This window comes from Candoia aspera, chromosome 4, assembly GCF_035149785.1.
Source record: "Candoia aspera isolate rCanAsp1 chromosome 4, rCanAsp1.hap2, whole genome shotgun sequence".
NCBI lineage: Eukaryota > Metazoa > Chordata > Lepidosauria > Squamata > Boidae > Candoia > Candoia aspera.
The window spans coordinates 41,187,823-41,215,275 of record NC_086156.1 but is presented as its reverse complement, the minus strand read 5'-3'; the positions used below and the strand labels follow the sequence as shown (position 1 = coordinate 41,215,275).

Sequence of the window (27,453 nt, the reverse complement as noted above, 5' to 3'; positions counted from 1 at the left end):
GCGCTTCTCCAACTGCCTTCTCTGTTGATATTGTTTGATATTGCTTCAATATCTGTTGATATTGTTTGATATTGATAGTTTGATATTGCTTCAGTTATGAAATGTTTTCCCAATTATGTAAAGGTCTATCTTTGTAACATTTTAATATCATTCATACAGAGAAACTGACTTTTATTATTGTAGCTATATATAATGGCTCTTATGTAAAAATTGTACTGATATCAATTTTAAGCCAGTACCTTATAGGCTAACAAAAGTTGGACAAAATATTGTAATCTCTCAAGTGTTCAATTGTCATCAGCTTTGAAAATATTTTATAGAACTTTTAAATAATGGTATTGCCTCACTATGAATTTTGGTTGTTTTCCCCCTTTCACGGTCAATTTAGTTGCACCTGTTTTTTAGATTAATCCATGCGATTATAGCAGCTGAGGGCCTTTTTCACATACTCATGTTGGTGCTTCTTCTGATTGGTTTCATTTTGGTTTTTTGTTCACAGTGCTCAAAAAACTGTTATTACACTACTGTATAATTCATACATATGATATGCTGAGAATACTGTTATTACACTACTCTACAATTCATACATATGATATGAACCGACAGATCAGCGGCTATTTCGAAGAGGGAAAACGGAATCGATGGCCAGCAGTTTTTTCTCCTCTGAGGGAAGATGAGGTAGCTCCGTACCATTCTGACAAACCTGCCGGGACGGACGGACAATCCCCTTCTATCCTTCTTCTTCCCCGCATTGTACGCCGGGAACAGAACTGCACGAGGAGAGAATTGCCAGGGCGAGTTTCGCTTCTACCGCCACCACGAAATTAGTGAGGAGACTACGAATCCCGGCATGCCTCGCTGCTGGTGGCCATTTCCCCCGCTGAGGTGGAAGGGTATTGCCGGTACACGTTATCGTCACGTGAGATGATGGAAGGCAGAGGAGCTTCCTGGTGAGTCTGAGGGAGGATGAAAGAAAAGAATCGTGCGGCTGCGGGGGGCTCCGGTTGAGTTGCAGCCGCTCCTGGGCTGCGAGGAGAAGATGAGGAGCCTGAGCTAAAGTGGCCTCCCTTTCCTGCTTTCCTCCGCAGCGGCCCTGTCGTGTTAACTGGTGCGAACGGAGACGAAAGAGACCCGCCCACTTCTGCCGCGAGCTGCTGGCTGCAGGTAACGCTTCGATTCCGCAGCACGTTACCCTCCTGGTTGATGGCGTCTCTTCCCACCCCACCCATCTAGGGGCGTCCATCAAGTTCCCACGGAAAACATCCATGTGTCCTCCCCTGACGGGACGCGTGGCCTATTTCTCAAAAGGAAGATAGTGCCCCCAAGTCGGGATGGGAGAGCTCAGCGCAGACCAGTGCTTTGTTTACTTAGTATCTGTGTTCCCACCACTGGTTATTGAATTAACCCACTGATTGGTTTTGCAGAATTTATTGAACCACAAACTGACCAAGAGGTCTATGTGTGCACCAAGGTACAGCCAAGGTCAACACAACCAACCTTGGCATTTTGTGCAGATACCTCTGCTGGGTATTTATCTGATCTAGGTAAACATATTATGTGAACTGAGTCCTATTGTGTTTAGCAAGTGTTGCTGCCGTGTATATGTGTGTAAGATTGCAATTTTCCTTTATGTGGAAAACAACAGCCTAACTGACTAATATGTCATTTTTCAGAAATGAGGGATTTTATTTTGTCTGGACAATTATTCAGTTACACAAAGTACTAAAGGCCAAGCACATATTCCTTTTCCCTACTTTATTTTTGAGAATTTGGCTTTTCTAAAACTTTATTTATTTACAAATCAAATTTATAGCTGCCTAGAGTATTTATTATTTATTTTTTTATTTTATTTAATTTTTATAGCCTTTATTATTTTTATAAATAACTCAAGGCAATGAATATACCTAATACTCCTTCCTTCTCCTATTTTCCCCACAACAGCAACCCTGTGAGGTGGGTTGGGCTGAGAGAGAGTGAATGGACCAAGGTCACCCAGCCGGCTTTTACAGGGCTGCAACTGGGGGGGCAAGCGGGGCATGTGCCCCAGGCACTGCACTGGGGGGGGCACCAAAATGGGCATGGATTCCATGTTTGCCCCGGGTGACACAGACCCTAGTTGCGGCCCTGGGCTTTCATGCCTAAGGCGGGACTAGAATTCACAGCCTCCTGGTTTCTAGGCCAGCACTTTAACCACTAGACCAAACTGGCTCCAGAGTAGTTATGAGTTGAGCAGCCTATAAATTTGGTTTATAAATAAACTTTCCCTAGAAACATCTCTGTGAACACCTGGAACTTTCATTTTTGAAATGGTGCGCAGAGGTGACAAATGTCCTTGCATATATTTGGAACTGATTCTTTGTTACGTGAATTGGATTGTTAATGAAAGAATGAAGAGAAATGAAGCAGAATGAAAAATATCTATCTGACAGCATTTCAAATGAAGGAAGGATGATTCATAGATGGAAGTTATCAGGGATAATCAGACCAGATAACATGTCATCTTGTACTTTCTAAAACATAACCAATAGCAACGTACATTTCAAACAACGGATGCAAGAAACTGTCAGCACTGTTCATGAACAGCTTTGCAGAATAAATTGTAGGTTGAGATAAGTACTGTTTGGAATACAGGTAGTCCTTGTTTAGCAACTGCCTCATTTAGTGACTGTTCACAGTTACAGTGGTGATGAAAAAGTAATTTTCTGACCAATCCTCACATTTACAACCTTCGCAGGTCTATAAAGCAAAGGAAAGCTGAAGTAAGATCTTAAGCACAGTTGCAGTTTCACTTAGCGACCACTATGCCTAACAACTGAGTTGCCAGTCCCAATTGTGGTTGCTAAACGAGAACTGCTTGTATTTGACAAAAGGGAATGGCTTTCTGCCTTTTAACTTTTGGTATGAAGGAAACCAGAATAGGTGACAATATATGGTAAGCAAGAGTGGAATTGAAAGCTAGAGGTGTGGGAATACCCAAGGCTTGATTTTAAGAAGTTGCTACCTCACAGTAATGCTTATGTTATTCAACATAGGTGTTATTCTGAGATTTGTTCTTTTAATGAGTTAAGACAACTTTCTTGGCTCCTGCCCATACCTAATTACTTTTTAAATATTTTAAATCCAACTTTGGTTCTTTTCAGTTCCACTGTCACTTATGAAGGCTCAGGAGTCACTGGGATGGTTTTTGAGGCTGTGTATTCCATGTGCTCATCTATGTCTCTTCCTTTGATTTCTAACAACAGAGTTAGAAACCAAAATGGAAGTCCCTTCTCACTTAAAGCTGGAATAACTTTAAAGTAATTAATGTATTGTACTTTTCAAAAAGGCTGGAGGGAATGGAAAAGGTTATTTAAAAGTTAGATTACATTCTGGTACTACATAAAGACAAATTCTTAAGAAAGCATGATTAATAGTAGAAAGTTGTAACAAGTTTACATCTTTCTGTAAAAATTTGAAAATGCTTGTTCCCTACTTCCCTCTACCCACACCCCAGGTCTCTGGCCCTCCTGTCACAGTTCAAGTTTAAATGTTTCTTTATGTAGAATCTCTTTCTAAAAAAAATTGAAAATACTAAAAAAAGTATTTTCTAACACAGCACTTTGACTTGTATCTTTTGTCTGAAAGTTTTAGGTTCCCATAATATTCATTTTTATAAATGGTCTTCACAAAGTCTGAGTCTTCAGCAGCTGTCCCAATTAACTGCGTATTCATGAAAGAAGTTAGGTAGTGTTTCTGAAGGAGCTATATACAGTTAATTATGTGGTCATCACCAAAAGAACCAGAATGATTTAGTGATTAAGGTGTTGGGATAAGACAGCGGACACCCGTGTTCAAGTCCATCCGAGCCGTGGAAGGGCTTACTGAGTGACTCTGGGCCAGTTGCTTTCTCTCTCAGCCCACCTGTTGGGGAGAAAGGAGTGCTATGTATGCTGCCTTGAACTGCTAGGGGAAGCAAGGATATAAATCTAATAAATAAATAAAATGGAAGTTGCATCAAGAAAATTTCCTTGGCTATTTCTTCTCTGAACGCTAACATTAATATATCTAAAATTTAAGACAAAAATTCATGCTAAACTGAAATGGATATAACTTGCTCAAAGGGAAAAATGTCAGCAATTATTGTGAATCCCTACTTGAAAGCTTTGGATGAAATGCCACTATCTGGTACTCCTGTTAAAGCAGGCTGAACCATCCCCATTTTTGTTATTTTTGTGATGGCACTTTTACTGAGGCTAGCTTTTAAGTGGACTTTTTTTGTTGAGTAGAGATTTTACTTCATATGTTCTAGTTATATGTTTTGCATTTTTTAAACCTTTGGGATATTTAATTATTTGCTTTTATATTTCAGTTCTATTTTTATATTGCTGTTACATTTCCCTGAAATGAAATCTAAATTTTCTCCCAAAATAATTTATCTTTAAAGTGGGACAGTCATCTTAGATTTGCTGAAAACAGGATAATAGAGGCAAATGATTTTTTTTTCTTTTTAATCTTCTGTGAGGGCATTGTTTTGCCTTCAGAATGATCTTTCTAGTTAATAAGATACTTATAGTGAAAATATGGGATAAAATATACTGAAATGTGAAAATGAGATGATAAATAAACATACTGTCTGAAAATAAAAGTTCAACAGAACATTGATATGCCATGAGTCCAAGTTATGCTGTTCCTTTCCAAATAGCCTTCTCTAAGTAGAAATTTTAGGAAAAACAGCTTTTTGAAAAGTTGCTTAGGTCCAGTTGCATCTATACTTTAAAAGAATGGCATGCATGCAAAGAACAGATTTATCTCTTTCCCTGTGCATACTCTACTCACTTCCAATTCTTCTCCCTGCAGGGAGGCCTGCCAGAGCAGATGGTGGGAGGGTGAGTAGCAAGAAAGGCAGAAGATTAAGAGGAAATCCTGTTGTTCTATGGAAGACAATTCAAATAGGATTGGATATAGCCCAATATCTTGCCAGAATTGCAAAAATCTAATGGATACCCATGTTTTAAGTACTTTAAATGTTTTAGATAGATTATTGGATACTTAACAATATTACTTTTTTTATCTAGTTATCATGGAAGAATTAGCTGAAGATGACATTGATATCCTGAACCATGAAAAAGCAGACACACATCAGAGACGAGATGGACAGTTTCCTATTCCAGTGTTTTCAGGAGAAGAATCTGTTGCTTCCCATTTTGCCCTTGTCACTGCTTACGAAGATATCAAAAAACGTCTGAAAGAGACAGAAAGGGAAAATTCTCTCTTAAAGAAAAGAGTAAGATTGTTAGAAGAAAAGGCAAGTATTTTTTAGCAATGCAGTATATTTTTTCCTTTGAAGGTTATGATATCATTCAGTATTATAAATGTTAATAAGTTATGATTTTTTAAAAACTAGCTTGTGTCTTAAGTAATGGGTAGAGTAATTAAGCATCTGTGAGGCAGTTTGGTTTCAATACTTGGAAGTCATTACCTGATACTCCTGGCTATAAAATACTGTGACTAAGTTAATTCGTTTGGTTTAACATTAAACACTTATTTGAAAGTATTTGAATAATGATTAAGCCACATCTTGCTGTAATCTTTTAGCTTCTTGGATCTCATCCGGAAGAAGCAACAAGCTCTGTGGGCCGTGAGCAAGTTAACAAAGCTTATCAAGCATATCGGGAGGCTTGTATTGAACGAGATAATTTGAAAAGTCAATTGGATAAAATGGTATGTTTTTGAAATAGCATAAAAGAAAACAGAAATGCTGCATAAATTCAATGTAGAAAAAATATTTTAATGTTATGGAGCAAGTTAAGTTTTAATCACTGAAGACACTGAATATGATCTAGCAAAAGGTAAACACTGACTTCATGTTCATTTCCATATATGGGTTTAACATGAATGTGGCTCCTTTTTCAAGATCGAAGGAACTAGACTGAGAAATACTTATGTGTGGCTTGGATAATTCCTGGATTTTTAAAGGTTTTGAATTTCTGCATATGTTGGGATTCATCCAACTTCATTGATATTTTCCTCTTTTTTTCAGTGATCCTACTTGGCTCCTAATTGTTCTGGTATTAAATGCCTGAATTTGCTGTTTGAAGGAATAAAAGCGAGGTTCACATAAAAGTATAGGTTGTGGAAGCTCTCAAGTGATTCAGTACAAATGACAATATATTTTTCAGAATTTAGAGTGCAGAAACTTTGCAAGATGAAAAATAGATTGAATAAAAAGCTGGGATCCATTTGGAAAGCATGCCAGCTAGCTGAGTTCAGCTTGATGTATTACTTAATATCCACAAGATTTTTCTTCTGCCCTCTAAAAGCAAAACAATATTTTCATAGTGCATAGAGTACTCACCATTTTTTTAAACTGGTAGTGCTTTTGAAACAGTAAAAGCATGACAATTTGGCCACATCTTTATGAAGAACCAATTGATCTGTTAGACTCAGCTAGAATAATGACAGATAAAGCCCTGACAGTTTCTGTATTTCTCAAATTAGATGAAAGAGAACACAGAATCCATGAAAATCTTGAATGAGCAGTTGCAGTCTAAAGAAGTGGAACTCTTACAACTAAGAACAGAAGTGGAAACTCAACAAGGTGCACTTTGTTTATCTGAGTGTATAGCAGCAACCATGTATGCCTAGCACTGTGACCTGTGATCCTTTTTTTAAAGCTAATATATTTAGTTTATGTAACCTGGGTGTTGTTATTACTGGTGTGGTATCACATTCCAATCTTGTCATAGACTATTCTGATGTCTGAACAGGCTGTTTTGATCTTGAAACATTTTGCTCTTTTCTAATTGATGATGCTTTGCCCCAAACCTTTTGATAGCTTCATTCAGAAGTTTCATGTTGCTATCAGAAACTCAGAAGAGGGCAAAGTAAAGTGATTTCAGGGAATTAAGTCACTATTCCCCCAGCACCTTCTTCTGAACTTGGTTGTCAAAATAAGAATTAAATTATCGAAGAACAATGCCTCCAGGACCCAATCTAGAGATCCTGTGCTGAAGAGTACCCTGGTTAATACTATCCAAAGCCACTAACAGTTCTGGAAATCACTCTTTGTTGTCTTGATTAGGACAGGGTCAGTGCCAAATCTGAATCTTAAGGCTGCTTAAAATGAATGTAGCAATTCTTGTTTATACAATAGTATTTGGAATTGTATAGGAAAGTACTGGTTCAAATACTGTGCCTTAGAAGAAAAACTGGCTGATAAAAAGATCTGTGGAAAAAACTTTTCAGTAGCAATTATATATTTGCTTTTAAAGTAGATGGGGCTACTTCCCTCTCAAGGGGGCACATATTTTTTTCTAGACTTAACTGAAAAGTCCTTATTGCTTACTGCTGATATAACAACAGACAAACATATACATATAATAGTATCCTGATGATACGCAACTTTACATCTTGACTCCTGGCTGAGTAAGTGAAGTTGTTGAAGTGCTTGGAGGCTGTCCAGGTCTGGGTAGAGAGGAACAGGCTAAGATAAAATCCCAGCAAGATGGAGTGGCTTTGAGTTTGAAGACCTATTATTTCTGTGAGATTCCATTGTTAGTGGTGGACAAGTTTGCACTCCCTGAATAACTTGGGGGTCCTCTTGGACTCACAGTTCCTGCTTGAGGTGCAAGTGGTAGTTGCGGCCTAGAGGACTTTTGCATAACTCCATCTAGTGCCAGTTGCTACCTTTCCTGGAAGGGGAGACATTACTGACTGTCATTCATGCCTTAGTCACTTGTTGATTGGACTACTGCAATGAACTCTACATGAGACTCCCCTTGAACAACATTCAGAAGCTACAACAGGTCCACAATGCAGCAGCTCAACTAGTTATGGGTACACCTTGTGGCACCCATGTAACACCTCTGCTCTGAGAGCTGCACTGGTTGCCAGGTGTTACATGGGTGCCACAAGGTGTACCCATAACTAGTTGAGCAGCTGCATTCAAAATGTTGGTCATCACCTTTAAAGCCCTATGTGGTTCAGGGCCTGGGTATCTACAGGACTGCCTTCTCCCAGCAATATCTGCCTGTTTGATAAGATCTAGTATGGCATGCTCTTCATGTGTTTCATCAGTTAGAGACTACAATCTTCATGGGCTATGAAAGCATGACTTCTCAGTCGTTACCCTCTTCCTATGGAATAGTATCCCTCTGACATTGAAATAGCTCCTTCCCCCCAGGAAATTAGTGAAAACTTGGCTGTTTCATCAAGCCATGGGGGTGGTTTGCTATAACTATCACTCCTAAAAGTGAACTGGTTTTCTTCTTCTATGTCTTTCAGTTTTATGCTATTATATCATTTTGTTTTACTGGTTTAATCGCAATTACCTGTTGGGGAGTTGTATCCTACCCAGAGTCAGTTGGCTCATTGGAACAGCCTATAAGCCTGGTATAAATAAATAAATAAATAAATAAATAAAATAGGTGGCCACAGTTATCCAGTTGCTGTTAATGTCAGGCCTCCACAACTGAAACACATTCTTTAATATTGGATGGCAGTTTTCTTGGATAATTCCACAGACTCGCTGTGTCAGTCTTTTCTTTTTCTACGTCCCAGTTAAAAATTCACTGATTGAGATTATTGTTACTGAGAACTCATTGATTTTTATATTGTAAATATATGCATTTTATGCATTTACTGCCATGGTATAAAGTAATATATTCAGTCTTTCCTGATTTTTTTTTTTAAACTGGTAATGTATGGGCAAGCTTGGAAAGATTTCATGTCTGTTTATTAATTAAAGCAGAGAACATATACATTTCTATATGAAATATTCCTTTGCTGAGGGTTTATTAATATATTCACTTGATCATTTGTAAAGATTTTATATATAAAAAAGCAGGATTTGATTCCAATTTGTCACTGTACTGACAGAATTATTTATGAGAATTGAGAGTTTTGATTCCCTCTTCATCATCTGTAATTGGACTGTATTCTGATGGAATAAAGGTCTTGTTTCCCTGCAGTGATGAAGAGTTTCAGTTCTAACCCATCTAACTGGGAAATAGACAAACTGAACAATGACCTGAAGGTGCACAGTTTGGAGCTGGATTTGGAGAAACTGAAGGAAGAATGTAACAATCTTAGGAAGGAATTGCAAAAATCTGTAAGGAAGGTACTTCTGAATTATGATTTCTGTTCTGAGGAGGGTACATAAAGGGGTAAAGCTAAATGTTGATATGCACAATTTCTGCCTCTGAGTTTAATGGAATCAACACAGTTAGGTTTTGGAAAACTACACAAATGCTCATTGAGACTTCTAATTTTTTGTTTTTCAAATGTTCAGTGACTTTAGATATCATTTCCAGACAGTTTCAAAAACAGGCTTTGTTCCTTTAGTTCATTTTATTCCTTTAGGTAATAAACTGATTACAGTTACTGTTATTTTGGCAGGTTTAAGTAATGTACCTTAGTTTACTGTTGCTCATAGGTGAAATTAGACTGCATATTTTGAGAACTCCACTAGGTGGTGATAAACACAAGATGCCAAGGGCAGCTTCAATTTGATTTAGTGATAAAACGTTTTGCAATCTGCTGCTTAAAATTTGTTGAACTATGAAATTAATGACACTTATTTGTGAATCCTATTGATTACAGTAGGACTACTCAATTCAAAGCCTTTATTCCATGTGTTTCTCAGAAGACACTAAGTTTCATTTTTTTACTTGTGGGTTTTTTTAATTTGTCATGCTCTTCCTTTTCAGGAAATTCTCAGTTCTAAAATTAGGTATGACTTCAAAATTGCAGCTTGACATACATAGAATCACAATGATTATATCAAATGAAAACTTAAAGCCTAAGGATTTTCATCCTGGTATTCCAAGCAATCTTGATTGTACAATGATGTTTAAGCTGTCAGTGGAAGGAGCAAATCGGACAGATGTAGAAGTTACTCTTCTAAATACTTTGGTCCAAACACACATTGTTTTAAAATTGATTTAAGTAACCCAGAGAATTCCAGTTACTGGAAGGATTAGAAATGAAATAATAATTTCACTAAGTCATTCTGTGGTTTGGTTTTTTTGCCTTAGCATAATGTGTGAAGCTCTCCAATGTGGCTTAGTATTATGAATGAACTAGAAAACCATGGCTTATTCAAGAAAATATTGTTAAAAAATCCTAGGTTAACATGAAGTGTGAATTCAGCCATGGTCTGTCAGCCTGGTATACTTTAATATGGCCAAAAGAATATGGTCCTAGGGAACTGTACTTGTTGACATCTGAATTATAGAAAATGCTGTTAACTTGTGCCATGGGAAAAATAGAATGGAAAGATTTCTTTTTTCAAAACATTGTTTCTGCAGGAAGAACTATTTTATAAAAATGCATAATGAATAATATAGTCAGGCAAACATCCCTGACTTGGATATAAAATATGAAAGCATATTTAAAATGTTATGCTTTCAGAGCATTCATTAACACACAGGATAAGAAAATGTTACTCAATTGTAATATTTCAAAATATTTATCAGTATTCCAGTAAAAACAATTTTTTAAAAATATATATTTGTATCTAACTTGTAAAATACTCAGAGTGCACCAGAGTGCATGGGTGTTCAAATGTTTGTTTCTAGGGATTATTTCCAAATCAGTGGATATAACATTGCAATTTTAACTATGATTTCCTGTTTTTCCTCCCTTAACCAAACAATTTATCTGCCCTTCTTAGTCAGTGGATGCTTATGCGATATGTAATAATTAATGTGGCATTCTGAGTTCAGTATATCAAATAGAAAAATCAAACATGATAAATTGATAAATTAAATCCCAATTCATGTAGACATTTAGGATGTCAAAAGCCCAGAAACCTGCTCCAGTCAGATTCTCCTCTCCATTCCACATAGAACTACTGTCTCCAACTGCCCTGTGGGAAGGATCCCTACACTTATTTAAAAAAAAAAATTCTATTGTATTTATAATTGTTGATGGTGTTTGTAAGGCAGTTTGATAGGATTTGTATTCTGAAAGGCAAGATAAAAGTAACTGCTGTGTAAATTTAAATAAAAAATTCTAAACATTTTATTTCTGTTGCTAGCTGAACAGTCTTTGTATTTGTCTTGAAAAGGGTTATTTTTTTTCTTTGTCCAAGTGAGGCTCATCTTTTCTTTCTTTTTTATAAGATTTTAATTAAGTTTCAAGCAAAGATAAAAGCTACAGAAAAACAAAAAACTACAAAGAAAGAAAAAAAACTAAAGAAGTATAGAAACACAAGAGAATTTTTTTCAGAATTACAAAAAGAGGTGACTCCTGACTATTAACAGCAAGGATATACAACAATTTTCCATACTCAATCCCTTACTCTATATTAAACCAAAATCAAATTATTTCTATAAATTATTCCATTGGCACATTATAAAAATAACTAAATACAGTTGCTCCCTCCCCTTATATTAAAAGAAAAGAAAAAATATAAACCACCTAATCAACTCCCCCCAAAGATAACATTTATTTAATTATTTCCTTCCTTCTACTGTTCTATGCATTCCTGTCTCCTATAATAAAAATCAAACTAAAAAACATAAATTTTCTGCCATTGTACTTGATAATACAATTTTAATAATCTTAATCATATTAAACCCAAAACCAGACATTTATTATTTCATTATACCTTAATCATCTTAATCCAAATCGTTAAAGATAAATGAAATCAGCCAAACTCTAAAAGCAATCCAGATAAATATTCTTAAACCCTTATCCCACTTCAAAATAAACCAGAGGATTTACATATCCCCACAATGTGCCTGGAGCTTTTTTCTTTAAAAAATCGAAGAGCCCAACTGCCCCCCTTAAAAACTCTGACTTCTCTTCAGGAGACCTCCCATACACAATAACCCCTTCTTTTCCATGGAGTTCCATCAGAAGATCAGTTTCACTTATGGCTTGCAACTCGATCTCTCCTTTTAATTTCTTCAACTTGACTATCCGATCTTCATCCAGCATTTCAACAGAAGCCCCAGTCTCACTCTTAGAAGAGACATTTCTGTCGTTGTTAGTTTCATCCACGACATTCCCAAACAGATGGTACATTTTAGACCTCATGTTTTCTACCATGTCCTGAATGTCTTGCATAAAAGCTTTTCTTTCTTAAAAAAGCCAGTAGGATCTCTTGTTTTGGCTTCTTTACAGGTTGAATCCCAAGAAGACAATTTAACAAATGGAGAATTTGTCCATCTGCAAAATATTCATAGGTATGCTTTTTATTTTTTATACATTGTAACAGAGCCCCTTTGACTATTCATTGAAGTCCAAGAAAATTAATTATTTTGGATAAGAATTAGTGTCATCTAAGAAGTGCATCTTAAGTTTACTCAGTATATGGCTGTCTTTGCCAAACATACAGAATTGACAATTGGTCCAAAATGCAGAGCAGGCTGCATAGGACACTGTACTCTGATACTCAATCATTTATTGGTTTTCACTTGGTTTTCAGGTGTTGATTTTGATCTCTTTATGCGACAGAGAAACTAATTACTTTAAGTACTGCCTTTTCCTATATCAATCTATTTATTCAAATAGGTCAGTTATTATAACAAGTAACTTTATTTCTCTTCTCTCAGAAATTTCAGTGAATGATTATATAAGATGGGGCAGATCTTTCCTTCTGAAGGCATGTTCCACTCAGTTTTTAAAATTAGCCTTTCCCAGCCTTTGCTTTCTAATATGTTGGGCACATTCCCTTGGCTACAGTGGTTGGGAATTTTGATAATTGTAGCCCAACACATGTAAACAGCTTGGGAAATATTTCTCTAAATGATGTGAAAAATGCTTTGCTTGATTTGTCTTAAGTTTGAGGACATTTTGGAAGTAAAATAATTTCTAATACCCTGATTATTGGGATTCTGTAAGTTACTTGGCTGTTTATTAACTGGTGCTATGTGTTCTATTTTATTGAGAATATTGGAATAGATTGATCTAGATTTACATTTAGAATTTGACTGAATTATTTCTTGATTTCAGTAGGTCGATTCTAAATACGACAAAATCTGCATCTAATGCAGTGCTTTTATTCTTGTGAGTGAAAAGCTGAACTAGAAGTATTTTTGAATAGATAAGTAAGCAAGCTGTGTATGTAAATAAGTATATCACTTTGGGCCAGTCATGCTATCTCAGCCCAACTCACTGCACAGGGTTGTTATTGTGGGGAAAATAGGAGGAGGAAGGAGTATTAGGTATGTTCCCTGCCTTATTTACAAAAATAATAAAAGAGGGATAAAAAAACCTAAAAAATAATCAAGCTAAAGAAAAGTGTATTTTGGAAAGTTATTAGCAGTTAACTTATCTTCCCTATCTAAGTGCTGATTGATTGAGGCCCATGAAATTCAGGTCCTAATTCAGATAACAAATAGTAATGGTGTCTAGCTTGAGACATATTGGAGTAATGTATTTACTGTATTTAAAATGCTTATAGGTTGTGTTTTAGTTGAAAAGTGATTCTCAGGTGAGTAAAAAGATAATCACTCCTTTTGGTTTTACAGCTGAGATGTATATCACTTAAAAAAAATAATTCTCAACTTTTATATGGATCTTAATCATGGCCAATAGTGAATCATGCATAACAACGTCATCACACAAATGCCACAACTTACATACTTGTATGATGACATCACTGTGCACATATCACTTTGACATTGGAGTTTGCTGTTGACACTGGTAAGCATGACAGCTGAAATGGAGTCAAATGGCAAATTCTGCTACAGTCTAATGGATGGCTTTTGGCGAAAAGCCTGTCTGAAGAATCTAGCTTCTTGACAGAAGTGAGTAGGTCTTGCTTTTCTTTTCTTTTCCTGATCTGATGGAAGCCTACTTAAGATGCTGCTTCATATAAAAAATATGAACACTTTATCTCACAGCCATTACCTCTGCTGAATTATTAAGCTGCCCTACGTAAGATTTTAATAACGAAAATAGGGTTGGACATGGAATTATTTTATTCCTTCTTTTTGTTTCTCATGATATCTTAAAAAAAAAACATTTTTACTGTGAGCTGCCCATAGTGGTTGGGAGTTGGGCAGCATACAAATTTAATAATAAATAATCGATCTGTGGTAAAAGCAGACCCATTACAATTAGACATATACCTTACACATGTGAACAAAGCCAAGATTGTTCATTCTCATTCTCTCTCTCTCTCTCTCTCTCTCTCTCTCAGCAATTATAATACTATTCTTGCTTCAAAATTATTTTTGGCAGTTGAAATCAGCGGGGGCTCCAAAGTTTGCAAAAATAATGCACTTTGATGCCAGATGCAGCCCTAGAGGTGCATTTTGTTCACCCACTGCCTTTTTCAGAATGCTGTAGGAAACTGCTTCTTGGCCGTACTTACTTCTTGGCATTAGCAGCTGCATGTATAATATTCCTTGTAAGACTAGATGAAACCACAACAGAAATCAGCATGGTGACGAAGTAGAACAAACCTATCTACTGCTAGTATATTGCTCTTAATAAGGAAGATGTGGGGCAGTTAAGTCTACAACATTGTAGGTTGAATAGAGAACAAATAGAGATGGAATCCAGTCACTGGTCCTTTCTTCAAAACATTATTTATGCAACTGGAAGTTAAGCAAGAAAATGCCACTGACCTAAAAAAGGCAACAAGCAATGTAACGGTTTAATGGATATGTTTTCACAAATGCATTTTCCTTGTTTCCCACTTGAGGGAGGAATAGGACCTGATTACAATAAATTATTTTATTTGTGATTTGCATTAATAAAAAAGCAAGGAGGTGGACATGTAAAAGTTTATTTGGTTTCCATCCTATTGCTATCTCACTTACATTGTCCCTTAATCTTAGTTATTTAATTAGTTGGCCAGTGTTCATGCTTTCACTCCCTCCCCTCCAAATAGGTATTTGGTAAGTGATGCTATCAATCCATCACTATTAGAAAGTGAATTGAGAAAGTGTTTTTTTCTAAAACATCTGGTCTGTATTAGCCCTTTATGCAAATTAGCATGTACAGATTTTGTATTGTAAAACCAGCTATAATTCATATCACCTGTGAAAACAAGTCTGCAGCTTTTTTCACACCTAAAGGAACTTGTTTGAAATGTTTGTTTCAGCAAGTACCCTTTGATTTAATGTGGATGTCAATATTCACCTGCTAATATTTTTGTAAATTCTTTTTCACTTCTCAGTGATGTGAAAGTATGTGACTATGAATTTTTAGCTTAACAATATTATACACTCTTGTGTAGATATGTTGTAACATTGTATTGGGTCAAAATAATTATTTTGATGTGATTCACAATGTATGTAGCTTTGCTTTTGTCATAGTTAGAGGAGTCATTTCAAACAAAGGCTCCTACCTTTCATATCAAGCTCCTAAAACACCACTGAAGAAAAGGAAATAACAGTAAAATAACTTTATAGGGAAGTGACCTCTTGAAAAAAAATAACATTAATAATGAAAGAAAATACTTACTGTGGATTCTAGCTGAACACTACGTATAATGCTTTCCCTGCCTAGTAATCTCTTTCTAGGCATATTAGAGATGATGTAGGCCTAAAAGGTTGGAAGGATCCACACTAAATGCAAAGAAAGACTTATTTAAGATGTTATAATTAAGAAATAATTATCTCAATTGTTTTAGCTAATATTAGAAATTTTACCCTAATGGAACCTCTGTAGAATTAATTTTTCTATCCTAATCCCTATGTACCTATGGTTTCTCCTTTGTCATCTTACATTATTTTTTCTTCTTTTAAAAATAATCTTTATTTAAAATAATGTTCTGGATTCTACTTAGTTCTATTGGCTTTGTTAGAAAATAAAAATGGTATATAAAGATATTTGGGAATACTATATGTTTACCTGTCCAGAAAAGAAGACAAGCCAGGAGATAGGTTTGCTGACAGCTAGAACCTTAGCAGGAAGCAAGTTTGTCAGTTTGCCTTTTGATAAATGGCTGTTTTGTGGCTGGCCATGTCCACAGTGGCAGACATTTTGTTAAAAATCTCCTCTTAAAATACTACCTGCAGCCATTGGCCAAAAACATTGGCTATTCCTTTAGTAAAAAATTATTTAAGTAGATCTTGAAAGTTATAAAAGCTAGCAGTTCCATGCACTGAATGCCACACTGGCAGGAAGATTTTGTAACTGAAAATATACAGTACTCGCTTTTTGTCTATAAACTGCTGTCTTAATCTATGCCTAATCCTTCACATCAACAGACTAGGGGAATGTTTGCCAAATGTTCCCAGTGATGAGTTGACCAGATGTTTTCTGAGATGCAGATACTCTGCAGGTGTGGTAGGAAAGATATGATAATTCCCCATTAGAAATACAAGAATTGGTATTCCTGACGACCGACAGGAAGCTCTGGTGTGGGCTGGTCCATGAAGTTACGAAGAGTCGGAAGTGACTAAATGAATAAACAACAAAATTTCTGGATAAGCTAAATATTATTTCACTCCAAGTAACGTCGTAGCATTTTCAGGTGTATTCCCACCCTTTAAGAGGAAATGCTCCTGTTCAGGGATTCAGTCAGCCTTGAATGAGAGCCCTCTAATGTTCTTTTGGATTCATCTATGAAGTCACTGGCCTTATCACAAAGACACCCTCCTGCCTTACAAGAAGGCTAGGAACATGAAAGCTAAGCATGTATGGTTGCATAGCAAGAGAAGGCCATTTATGGGGAGTGAATTATCCTTCCATACTGCAATATAGAATTTAACCCCATAGTGTGTTTCTACTCAAAACCATTATTATAAACTGCAGTAGTCTTCTAAGCTGTCCACATTTTTCAATCCTCTTATTTTAACTGCAGTAGCTATCCCACGCGTCAGGTCACAATTTGAGGAGGGATTGCATGATATCTAAAGCTATTCAGTTTTGGCTTAACCACAGTTAACAAAATCGTGGCTTGGTTCATAGTCTCAGACACAGGCTTTCCTGATAGGTAGCTTGTCTGATTCCTTGGTTTCCATTTTACTTCCAGAAGAAGACATTTGACATTCTAATGAAAGGGAATGACTATTCTTTGCCTCAAGAATTGTTAAAAGCTAGTTGACTTTGAACAGGCTTACTTCTAGTCAGTTATTCATTTCTTCCTTCCTTGTCAAATATTTAACTTGATTAAAAAAAAAAGAAGCTTAACTGGTATATTGCTCAGTCCATTGCTGCATTCTTTATACAGATTACTTCAGGAACCCTTACAGCAGCTCTATAAATTAGACTTGCAACGTAGTATTACCATATACTGTAATTAGGGAAAGGCTGAAAGAAAATATTTTAAGCATTCTGATGCTTAGTTGAGATGAAAGTTGGATTGGAAATATCTTTGTATACTTTTGTCTAGTGGTTAAGGTGCTGGACTAGGAGCAGGGAAATCTGAGTGTTAGACCTGCTTAGATTTAGAAACCAGCTGGGTGACCTTGGGTCAGTCATTCCTCTCAGCAATAGGAACAAGGCAGTGACAAGCCATTTTTGGAAGTGCTGTTTAGAAAACTGCATGGACTTGTCCATGTAGTCACCAGAAGTCAAGTCTGACTCAGCCAAAAAAAGAGGAAAAGGTCCTATACTTTATGGATCCTTCTTAGTACATCAGAGGCCAGTGGTGGTGGAGGGTGAGTGGCAAATTATTTTTCCTCCATAATTTTAGAACTTGAGATTGTCCAGTGAAGCAATAGGCAAATAAAAGTGTGTGTGTGTGTATCTTAAAATGGAATTGTTAAGTGAGGGCCATCAATGCTGGAGACAGAATTAACTAGACATTAAACTAACTTGAACGCATTAAAAAGATGCTGATAAGCACTAGGAGGTAGCCATTATTAATACCGTACATTTTTCCTTGCATTCAAATGCTGCAGTTGTCCGATTTAGTCAGCTGTGCTTATTCCTCATCTCAGGCCTCATAGCACTAAGTACTTTGCTGAACCAACTAGTCAAAAATATATTTTTATATTGATATAGCAGGATACTGGACAAAATAGGGAGTTAGTCCTGGATTTTTTTTAATAGCAAAGTATGCAGCATTTCACTAGTTCTCTGAATCATCATCTTTTGTTATGAAATGTCCTGTAAATCAAATGGCTTACCAGAAGTATCAAGCTGGCTTAAATGTTTAAACTTTCAAAATTTGTTTTTAGTGAACACATTCAGCAGGTATACTGGGAACTGAAGAGGGAGATGTCTAATTTGCATCTGGTGACTGAAGTGCAAGCTGAAATGCTGAAGAAACTGAAAGTGAGTCCATCTACAACTAAGAAAGGCAAGTACAGGTTTGCACAAAAATCTGAAAACATGGCACAGACCCTATCTTACATTATTTTGAAATGCAGCTTGTTACTGTATCTTAACTGAATTGCATCAATTTAGACTGGTAAATCTTTTTTATAGTAATTCCAACCTCCCTATTTTCTTTATTGACTTCTTTCTCTAACTGGTCAACTTCACACATAAAGGTGTTGCTGATGGGGCTTTCTTTTTTACACTGAGTTCTCTTCTCTTGTGGCTTTTCCCCTCAATCAGGTGTTGTTTATTTGTACAAGGCTGAGGTGTTAAGTTTAGTTGTATTTGACCTTTTACTGCCACTATTTTATATTTTAAAAAGAACCAAAGAACTCTTCAGTTTTCAGATGTATCCTTCCACAAATAGTGACTTTTTAAGAATATAAAAAGAAAAATCTATGTTTTGTTGGTATTAACTTTTTACTAGTATAACTCATTCATCTTAAGCTTCACTTTATATACAATAACATTTCTACAGAGAAAGTTATTTTGATAATTAAATTCCATACTTGTTTTTTAAATGGAAAATGCTTGACTGCTCATGAAATTTCTTGCACCCTTCTAAATTCTTAAGTAGTGGACTTTCTTCCAACATTGAGAAGCACTTGAACAGAAGATGACTTGAACTTGTCGTCTGTTTCTGTGCGAATGGAATGTATATTTACATACATGTATGTTTACTTGACCCAGGATGATGTGATTATAAAGTGCAGATGGAAGTTGCACTTTAAAATGAGTTTAAAGGAACGCACAGGGCCAAAACCTCTCTTGCCTGTGTTATCTCATATACTTTGTTGGGAAATTCTCCCTGAGGCTGCTTATTTTAAGGAAGCACAGAGTTAGGAGTTAAAAGTAGGGTTGGGAAGAAAGGGTTAGCTCTTATTACTTCTTGGTATGTCAAAAGTTAAAAAAGCCATCCATGCTGGTTTAGCCCATAGGGTATAGGTTATGTAGGAATAAATATGAGAACTGATCAAAGGAAGAACAGACTTTCCACAATCCAACAGACTTTCCACAATCCACAGCAGGAAGAGATGAGTCTGTAATTGGAGGAACAGACATCTGGTAGGGTGCTGTTAATGTCTGAACTGTATTAAGTGTAAATGACTCATGTTAGCAGAAGAATTAAAATACTTGATTCTTTCCACAGTGCCATCCTATACCTCTGTTCAGTGTATTCAAGACCTTGAAAGGGACGCTACCAATCTCCACTTAGGTGCTTCTGGAGCAATGTGCAAAAATAGACTATTTCCAACCAGTGATGATGTTTTCAGTAATCTTGCATCTTCCTCACCATGTACTAATGAGAAACTTAGCTCTGTATGTGACTCTCCATTTGTGGAACATAACTCCTATGGAAAAAACTCTCTGGAAGATAATTCTTGGGTATTTCCAAGCCCTCCAAAACCGAGTGAGACAGTGTTTTGGGAAATGAAAAACAGAGTGACTCACTTAAACTTTCCAGGAAACAACTTGGATCAGTATAACCAAAACTGCTTGCATAAGAGCTAGGAAAAGTAGGAGGAACTTAGTTCTGAACAAGGTCTTATACGTTTTAGTAGAAAATAAGTAAAGGGGGGAGGAGTAGGATGAATTTCTAAGTTGGATGTGACTCTTCCCTGTTACCTAAACTTGAAATCCAGTGAAATCCAAAGGAATTTGATTTGATGAATGGCCTACTATATAGGAGACTGTCCTCAGCTTTCTGATTGCACATTGGCAGATTTCTCAAGTATTAAGCTGTGGAGTAAAACAAAAGTAGCACGTGGTGTGAATAATATCGCCCTGAAGTATGTTTTCTTAAAATTTTTATAAGCTATGAGAATGACTTATTTTTTGGACAAGTCTTCGATTTAAGCTTCTCAGGTAAATAATATATTCAACTCTGAAGCAGTCACTGGCTTTTTATTAATGGGTGATATATGCTGAAAAGGAGCAAATAAATTGCGTAGTCATTACTTTCATTCTCCTTTTCTCAACTGTTCATCCTCATTACCCTTATGGTGATGAATTTGAAATAATAGAAAATGGAAAAGTTTCTAAATGCTACAGTAAAAATATTTCATCACTTCACAATTGATTAGTAACATCATGTACTTACTGTTCTCTGTATTGGGGATTTCCTAACCAAAATGTAGAGACTGTTTTGATGTGAAATGTCCAGGCACCTTAATACAAGCAGGAAGATCTGTAATATTCCAAATAATGTAATTTTTCTGTGGTACCACATAGCTGATATCCTATACTAAAGAAGATGTATTTTATCCAAAATACTGCATACATGGGTAAGTTGATCGTTTAACAGCAGCGAAATAATTTTATGTCCCATTTTATTAGCAGTAAATCTCTGTTGAGCTACTTCAAGCAGTAGAGATGCTTTTACCAGCATATGATTGGGCAGATTTCCAGCAGTAGGTTTTTGTGCTTGGCCTTTAAGATGCAGAGAAAGGAGAGGAAAAAAAAAACGGTTGATGGGGACCTGACAATATAATGATGGACCAGCTGCAAGTTTTGCTTAGTTCAGTGCCCAAATCTCATTTGATCATTCCCACATGTACAAATTCATGTATTTTGCCATTTCCCATTTGTTTCTGAACTTGTATGTGAAACATGAATAGAGAAAAGTAAAATCTATAGTGGAAGAAATAATTGCATGTTTCTGAAAGAAAAACTCCCCATGTGGTTGTGTAGATGAGCAGCACAACCATATCAGTGTTATCTTCCCTTCCTTTGCATTGCATTTTGTATAATTCAGTACTGGTGCTTTCTACCCTATCATTACTAAAGAGAATATAATCTGTGGAGGGAGATGAAAGAATGTTTTCTCCTGTGTTGGTGAATGGCACACATAAATAATGTTCATTAGATTTTTTTTTTAATCTCTTGTCACATATCCTAGCTTGTATGTGATTAATGGAAATGGTGTCAGATGCAGGAATTTATTCTGACCAATGAACATAGCTGACTCAAGGGAGTGCAATCCTTCTGAAGAGTAATAGAACAAAACCCAATATGCATATAATAAATCTAAGCCACTGACTTTAGCTGATAGAACCAACTACCTGTGTAATAACAAAGCAGCAGTAGCCATTTCTCCTGTGGCTTCATAGCTCTGATGTTTCTCAGGGCTGCTTTTTCTGGATTCTGGATCCTTGAATAAGTACCATTGCCCAACATGGCAAGCTGCTTCATGTTTTCAACAATGTATTGAAGATAGTCATATTTTTAAATAAATTATTTTTGTTTGAAACGATTTTATGCAAATTGGTAGCATTTTTTTTATTTTGAATGCTGTGAGCTATATGTTCACTTACACTAATTATAATACTAAATCTGAGCAAACTGATTATTTCAAATGATTATTTAATTTATATATCTTAATTAATACAATCTTAAAATTTATATCCTGATTTTCTCTTTAAGGAGATCAAAGTAGGATACGCTAGAAATGGAAAAGGAAGCAAAAAAGAAAGAAAAAAGAAAAACTCCAAGTACTAAATATCAAAGATCTGGGTGAACCATTTCTAATCAGGGCTGTTGTCTTTTATGAGCTGCCTTGATACACTGAAATAACATTTTAGTCTCTTAACCTTCATTGATACAAAAACTTTGGGGGCCTATGTTAATGTGATTTTCTTAACTTCAGTGAAAGGTAATGTTAGATGGCCAATTCATAGAGAATAAACTATTGTTTTGATCTGATAAATAATTACTATAATTTGGATTCTCACTACCATTGTTAAAAACTTCTGAGTTCAAAGTCACTGGGGGAGGGGTTCATAAAGCATTCATGGAATTATGAATCTCAAGTGCTTACAGGAAGACTTAATAAGAGGTTTGTCCTTTAAATCTATCTTTCTTACTGGTATTCATGAAACAGAAAATCTGTATTGTTTCAAGTACAGTGCAAAGTAGCACCACTTTGGAACATTATTTTGAGCTGGCAGTGTTCTCTTGGAATGAAGGGTTTCTAGTGTTCTGCTCATAGGAAATAACTGGAATTCAAGACCAGCTGCTATTCCCTTGTTTTTCACCCCAGGGCTACAAAAGTAGGATTGGGGGTATACTGTGCTAAATACAACAACCCAAACTGCACAGAATTTTTAAAATACTAAACTTTTAGTAGGAAATGGCAGGAACATGGTTCTGTCCTGTCTTCAAATAAAATATCTGCTTAGATCACTATCTGATATAGTCTAAAAGATTAGATCTGCATTAAAATGGGAACAGACAGAATTTCTTTTTTTTTTTAAACAAACCCCGTGACTCAATTTTCTGTCAGCTCTCTAATTTTATTTATTGGTAGTCTACTGATGCTTCTTAATTGCATGAAATTACAGCAGAACACTAGAGCAGACAGACTGCACATGCACACCAAAAGTTCAGCAAGCCAATCAAAATAGATTAGTATTCTTTATAACTTTAGCAAATGCACATGTACATGTATGCACACCCAGAGCTACTTTTGTATTACCTGCTTGTAAAGTAAACTGCAGTACAATATTCATGGACTCCACCCATCCATCCATGAATTCAGAGAAACAAATGGCAACTTACCAGGCAGACTTTTGTCTGCCCATAAATGTTCTTTCAACATTTCACTGCCTCAGCATTCCATCCAGGCTAAACTGTTAGCAATAGGAACTTGACTTATCTCTGCTGTTGTACTGGCTAGGCTGGAAAAAGTTTGAAAAAAAGCAGCCTAATCAGAAGTCACAAAACGGTTGTCCAACTGCAGCACTCAGAACAGGACTGTGTTTTGTTTCATGCTCAGCACACTCAAAACAGTAGTTTTGAGAGCATAATATTTCAAAGTCATAACATTTTGCACCTCAATATTCCTTACCACCTCAATATTCCTTACCAATCAACCAATCAAAAAATACTTTGTTGCCTCAGCTCTTGATTTCAGATACCAATAAAAGAGTAGGGTCCATCTGTTTTGTATACAGAAATCCAACCAGCTTGATCAATAGAAAAGAATGTGTGAAAACTGGAAATTCTCAGAAGTGCTGCAGGAGATGCTTCTGCAAATGGGCAAGTTGCAGGGTTAGAAAAAAAATACATAGAAAGGAAAAATCAGTTAAATCTCAGACAATTTCGGCATGAGTTATTACATACCATTTATTTAATATTGCAGAACTGATACAAATATATTCTGTGATGTAATATTCTTCACAATAAGGGGGAAAAAGGCAGAATGCTAAAATTCATGAAAGTTTCTTTTATTTTCATACTTATTGAGAATAAATTCCCTGAGAACCATTTTTAGCATACATCTTAAATAGAGAAGCATTTTTTTTTAATTCGATTCCATTAGAATAGCCCCACTTCATAAAATTTACTATAGTCTGTAAGCACCTTTTTTTGGTAGCATCATTCTGCTACTCTCTTTTGTCTCTGCCTTCCACATCACCTATTGCTTTTATCTGGATTCTCTGACAGAACATTCAGTTCTGCTATTTCTTTGCATCTTAGATATATCTAAAAAAATTATATCCTAATACCATCATACTGTATATTTTGAAAGTAGAAGTGATGAATATTGGATGTAAAGTGATGCTGACATTCTGTCTTCACTCTTCAGATGCTGGATTTTAAGTCTTCTCACAAATCCAAACCTGCAATGGATCAAAATTATTTCCCTAAAGAGCCACAGTGCAAAAACAAAACTGGGAGGTATTGCGCAAACAAGAGTAAATTATATTGTAGGACTAAGAATCCTACAAGCTCTTTGCAATTCTTTGATTAAATGCAAAGGTGACATCACATCTTCTGAATTTGCCAGCATTTATGGCCAGAAGTAGGGGAATTTGTAGCGTTCTATCTGCTTTTATTATTTATTTTTACACCATTCCTCCAAGGAAAATATTATTTTCCCACTAGACTTAGCCAGCATAACTGGTGGTCAAGAATAATAGAAGTTATAGTTCACTAATACCTGGAGTGTAACAGGGTCCTTCCCCTGACATTATTCTCTTCTTTCTGAAAAAGTATTTGTTCTGATTTAGATGAGTAAATATAGGAATAAAACTACTGAAGGAAAATCCAATGATAGAGTACTCTGAAAAAGACGTCCCTGTTCAGAATGTACTGCAATTCTGAACATAAGGAAGATTGATAGACTAGGCCTCTACCTCAACTTGCCATCAACACTTCATTTTTTATACAGAGGTGTTGCTTGGAGGAATATTTATTTCAGAATCTTTATGCAAAGTAATAAAAGCACAGACCCAGGTTTCTTGTTTCACTTTAACCAAACAGAGCTTAGGAGATAAGGTAACGATTCCCCCTTGCAAAAGAACAATGAGAAAAACTCCGATTTCCCTGTACACAAATTCCTCAAGGCTCTTCCTAGTCAGAGCAGTAGAGCCTTAAAAGCAAACACGTGTTGGTATTCAACATCCCATTAGACCATATGTATCTTATACTAAGCCAAGCCTCATGTGGCACAGAGTGGTAGGCAGCGCTAGTGCAACCGAAGCTCTCCCCAAGACCTGAGTTCGATCCCAGCAGAAGCTAGTTTCTTGGGTAGCCGGCTCAGGTCAATTCAGCCTTCCATCCTTCCGAGGTTGGTAAAATGAGCACCCAGCTTGCTGGGGAAGGTGATGACTGGGGAAGGCAATGGCAAACCACCCTGCTCTATCGTCTGCCAAGAAAATGTCGCAAAAGTGGCATCCCCCCAAAGGGTCAGACATGACTCGGTGCTTGCACAGGGGACCTTTCACTCACATCTTACACTAATCAGCCAAAGGCACTACAGTACATAGTCCTTTCCTGTTCCAGGTGTTTTGTTAACAAGAGATCTCATTTACAGATGCTTATTTCGTATTTAACAAGCCAGTTTATATTCTCTTGTTCTTTGAACTATTCATTTCCCTTCGTAAAAACTTTCCAGCAGCCTTCTCAAACTCAGTGGTTATTAGGTGTGTTGGGACTTCAAAATGAGAGTTCCATCTTAATACAACTAATATCCATCAGATGGCTACCTTCAGGAACTCTCCTTCCCAAGCAACTCTGCCTTTAAAATTTCACGTGGAGTTTCTCCTAAAGCGAGGATCTCAAAGATTTCCACTCAGTTCAGATTTATTGTTCTCTGGAGGCCGTTCAGTTGGCAAACCACAAATCCTGTGAGGTAATTGGGGGAAAAAAATCTTGCCAAGGGCTTCTGCTTTGTTACTTGCCGATATTAGACATTGTGCAATGGAATCCAAGTAAAATTAATTTTCACAGATGCACCTGTGGTACAGAGTCAAAAGTGGAGTGCCATTAATATTATCAAAGAACCCGTGGAAATCAGCACATAGTCTTTCCTTCCCAAAGAACTCCACACTATTATATTTTAAATATTGTAAACTGCCTTAAAACTTGTTAGTTCTTGTTCTCCAAAAAAGTGAGAAAGAACAAAAGGTAGAGATTTATTTTGCAATGTCCTGAAAAATGAGTATATATATTTAAAGTGTTAATAGTTGTGGCACAGCTGCATGTTTAAATGAACTGGAAAATTACTATTGGTGTACCAAATTTAATACCCGGATTTGATTAACTTTTTTAGCATAGTCATGTCCTTCAGGATTTCTGCATTTAATTTCATTTATTTTGGCAGACCTAGGCTGATGAAGTCAGAATGAAGCTGCTGTGCATACGTAAGTTCAGGTTAAAAATGTCAGCCATACAACTTGCCTATGTGCTAGTAGTAGGCTTCTAATGAGGAGGAATCTTTGTTGCTCTGTATTCTTCCCTGGTTTTCAAATATTCAGCCTTGCATTCTTCATAAAATGCTGGATCAGTATAGCTAAAAGACAGGCAAAATATGTGTATTAATTTCTCTACCCGATTACATTTGCATTAGACAACTTACGGACCAAGAAGGAATAATGCAAGAATGCAGTTAGATCAACTATCTAAACCATATATTCCATGTAAATACAAAATTGTATCTGCTGTTTAAATGTGAACCCATCTACTGTTACCAAAAAAAATAATAATTCAAAACTAATTCTCTATGAAGGACATTAATTTTCAGAATTCTGTGCCTTAATTCCTTGTCTACCTAATATATAAACACACAAACATTTGGTGTGTATGAAATAAAAAGTACTCATGAAAAACAAACAATTATAAAAATGTATCGTGTACCCCTCACATCCGTGTCCTATGGAAGGCTCAGTTTGGCAACTCCCAAGTACTTTTCAAGTGTTCTTTGCATGCATGGACATTTCCTCTGGGACTGGAAGCCAAGTGGTTGCACACAAACATGAATGGGGAAAGACCCTGGGAAACCTTTCAAAGCAGCCACGCTGAACCTTCTGGAGGATGTGGATGTCGCAACACATAATGGAAGGGGACTTAACGTTGGGCCCTGTGAAATGTTTTGCAAAGCTCTAGTATGGAGAATACATAGGTAAGAGAGAACAGTTTTGTCAATGAAAACAAAAAGAGGTAACCCAGCAGGTGCAGTTTGAGCAATGGAAGGATATAAACTTCCCCTCAGGGAGGAGAGATAATACAGGTAGTCCTTGCTTACTGATTGTTCAAAGTTACGACAGCACTGAACGAGGGGAGCTTACAACAGGTCCTCATAGTTGTGGCTGTCACAGCATCCCTACAGTCACGTGATCGTGATTCAGGGGCTTGGCAACTGGCTCACAATTACAGTGGTTGCAAAATCTCATGGTCATGTGATCGTGATTCGTGTGCTTGGCAACCGGCTCACAATTAACGATGGTTGCAGTGTCCCACGGTCATGTGATTGCCATATGTGACCTTCACTACCAGTTTCCGACAAGCAAAGTCAATGGGGAAGCCAGCAGGAGGTCGCAGATGTGAACTCGTGATTGTGGGATGCTGTAACCACGCAGGATTCACCTAACAATGGCAACTGGAAGTGCAAGTGCCGTCATAAATCAGTGCAGTCATGTGATGTTGCACTTTACGACCTTGTCATTTAGCGACAGAATTGCCAGTCCCAATTACCATTGTTAAGGACTACCTGCAGTCTATCTAAAATGGAGTTCTTAATTATTTAACCAGACATTTGCCTGTAAACATTCTCTGGCTTTCCTGGTAAACAGTAGTAGGCTTAATTTGTATAAATCACACTATTGCACATCCTGAAACTTCAAATTCCAAAACCTGTCACCAAATTTATAATTTTTCCCCAGTCACATTAAAAATTACAAATACTTAGGAAGTAATATTAAATGCATTTGATTCCATTTTAATTGAATTGAAATGTAATTA

The 27,453-nt window shown here is 36.4% G+C and overlaps 2 protein-coding genes across 3 annotated transcripts in view; one reads left to right on the top strand and one right to left on the bottom strand.

Annotated features, from left to right (window-relative positions):
- Positions 1 to 896: 896 nt before the first annotated feature.
- AZI2 (5-azacytidine induced 2) lies at positions 897 to 21,468 on the top strand. Its single transcript, XM_063303917.1, has 8 exons — positions 897 to 1,164; positions 5,055 to 5,284; positions 5,575 to 5,700; positions 6,478 to 6,577; positions 8,949 to 9,097; positions 12,109 to 12,170; positions 18,069 to 18,190; positions 19,361 to 21,468. The coding sequence occupies exons 2-8, from the start codon at positions 5,060 to 5,062 to the stop codon at positions 19,720 to 19,722; spliced, it is 1,146 nt and encodes a 381-aa protein (XP_063159987.1). The 5' UTR covers positions 897 to 1,164; positions 5,055 to 5,059; the 3' UTR covers positions 19,723 to 21,468.
- A 1,840-nt stretch (positions 21,469 to 23,308) lies between these two features.
- The window catches only part of CMC1 (C-X9-C motif containing 1), a 44,747-nt gene continuing 40,602 nt past the window's right edge, over positions 23,309 to 27,453 (bottom strand). Inside the window, exons 4-5 of one of the 2 annotated variants that reach the window (XM_063303916.1) lie at positions 25,894 to 26,005; positions 23,309 to 23,831 (exon numbers count right to left, since the gene is read on the bottom strand). In XM_063303916.1, coding sequence (XP_063159986.1) covers positions 25,915 to 26,005 — 91 coding nt within the window. In that variant the 3' untranslated portion in view covers positions 23,309 to 23,831; positions 25,894 to 25,914. Of the gene's footprint in view, positions 23,832 to 24,192; positions 24,641 to 24,951; positions 26,006 to 27,453 lie in introns of those variants that run through there. The other variant, XR_010067966.1, reaches the window with a different exon arrangement.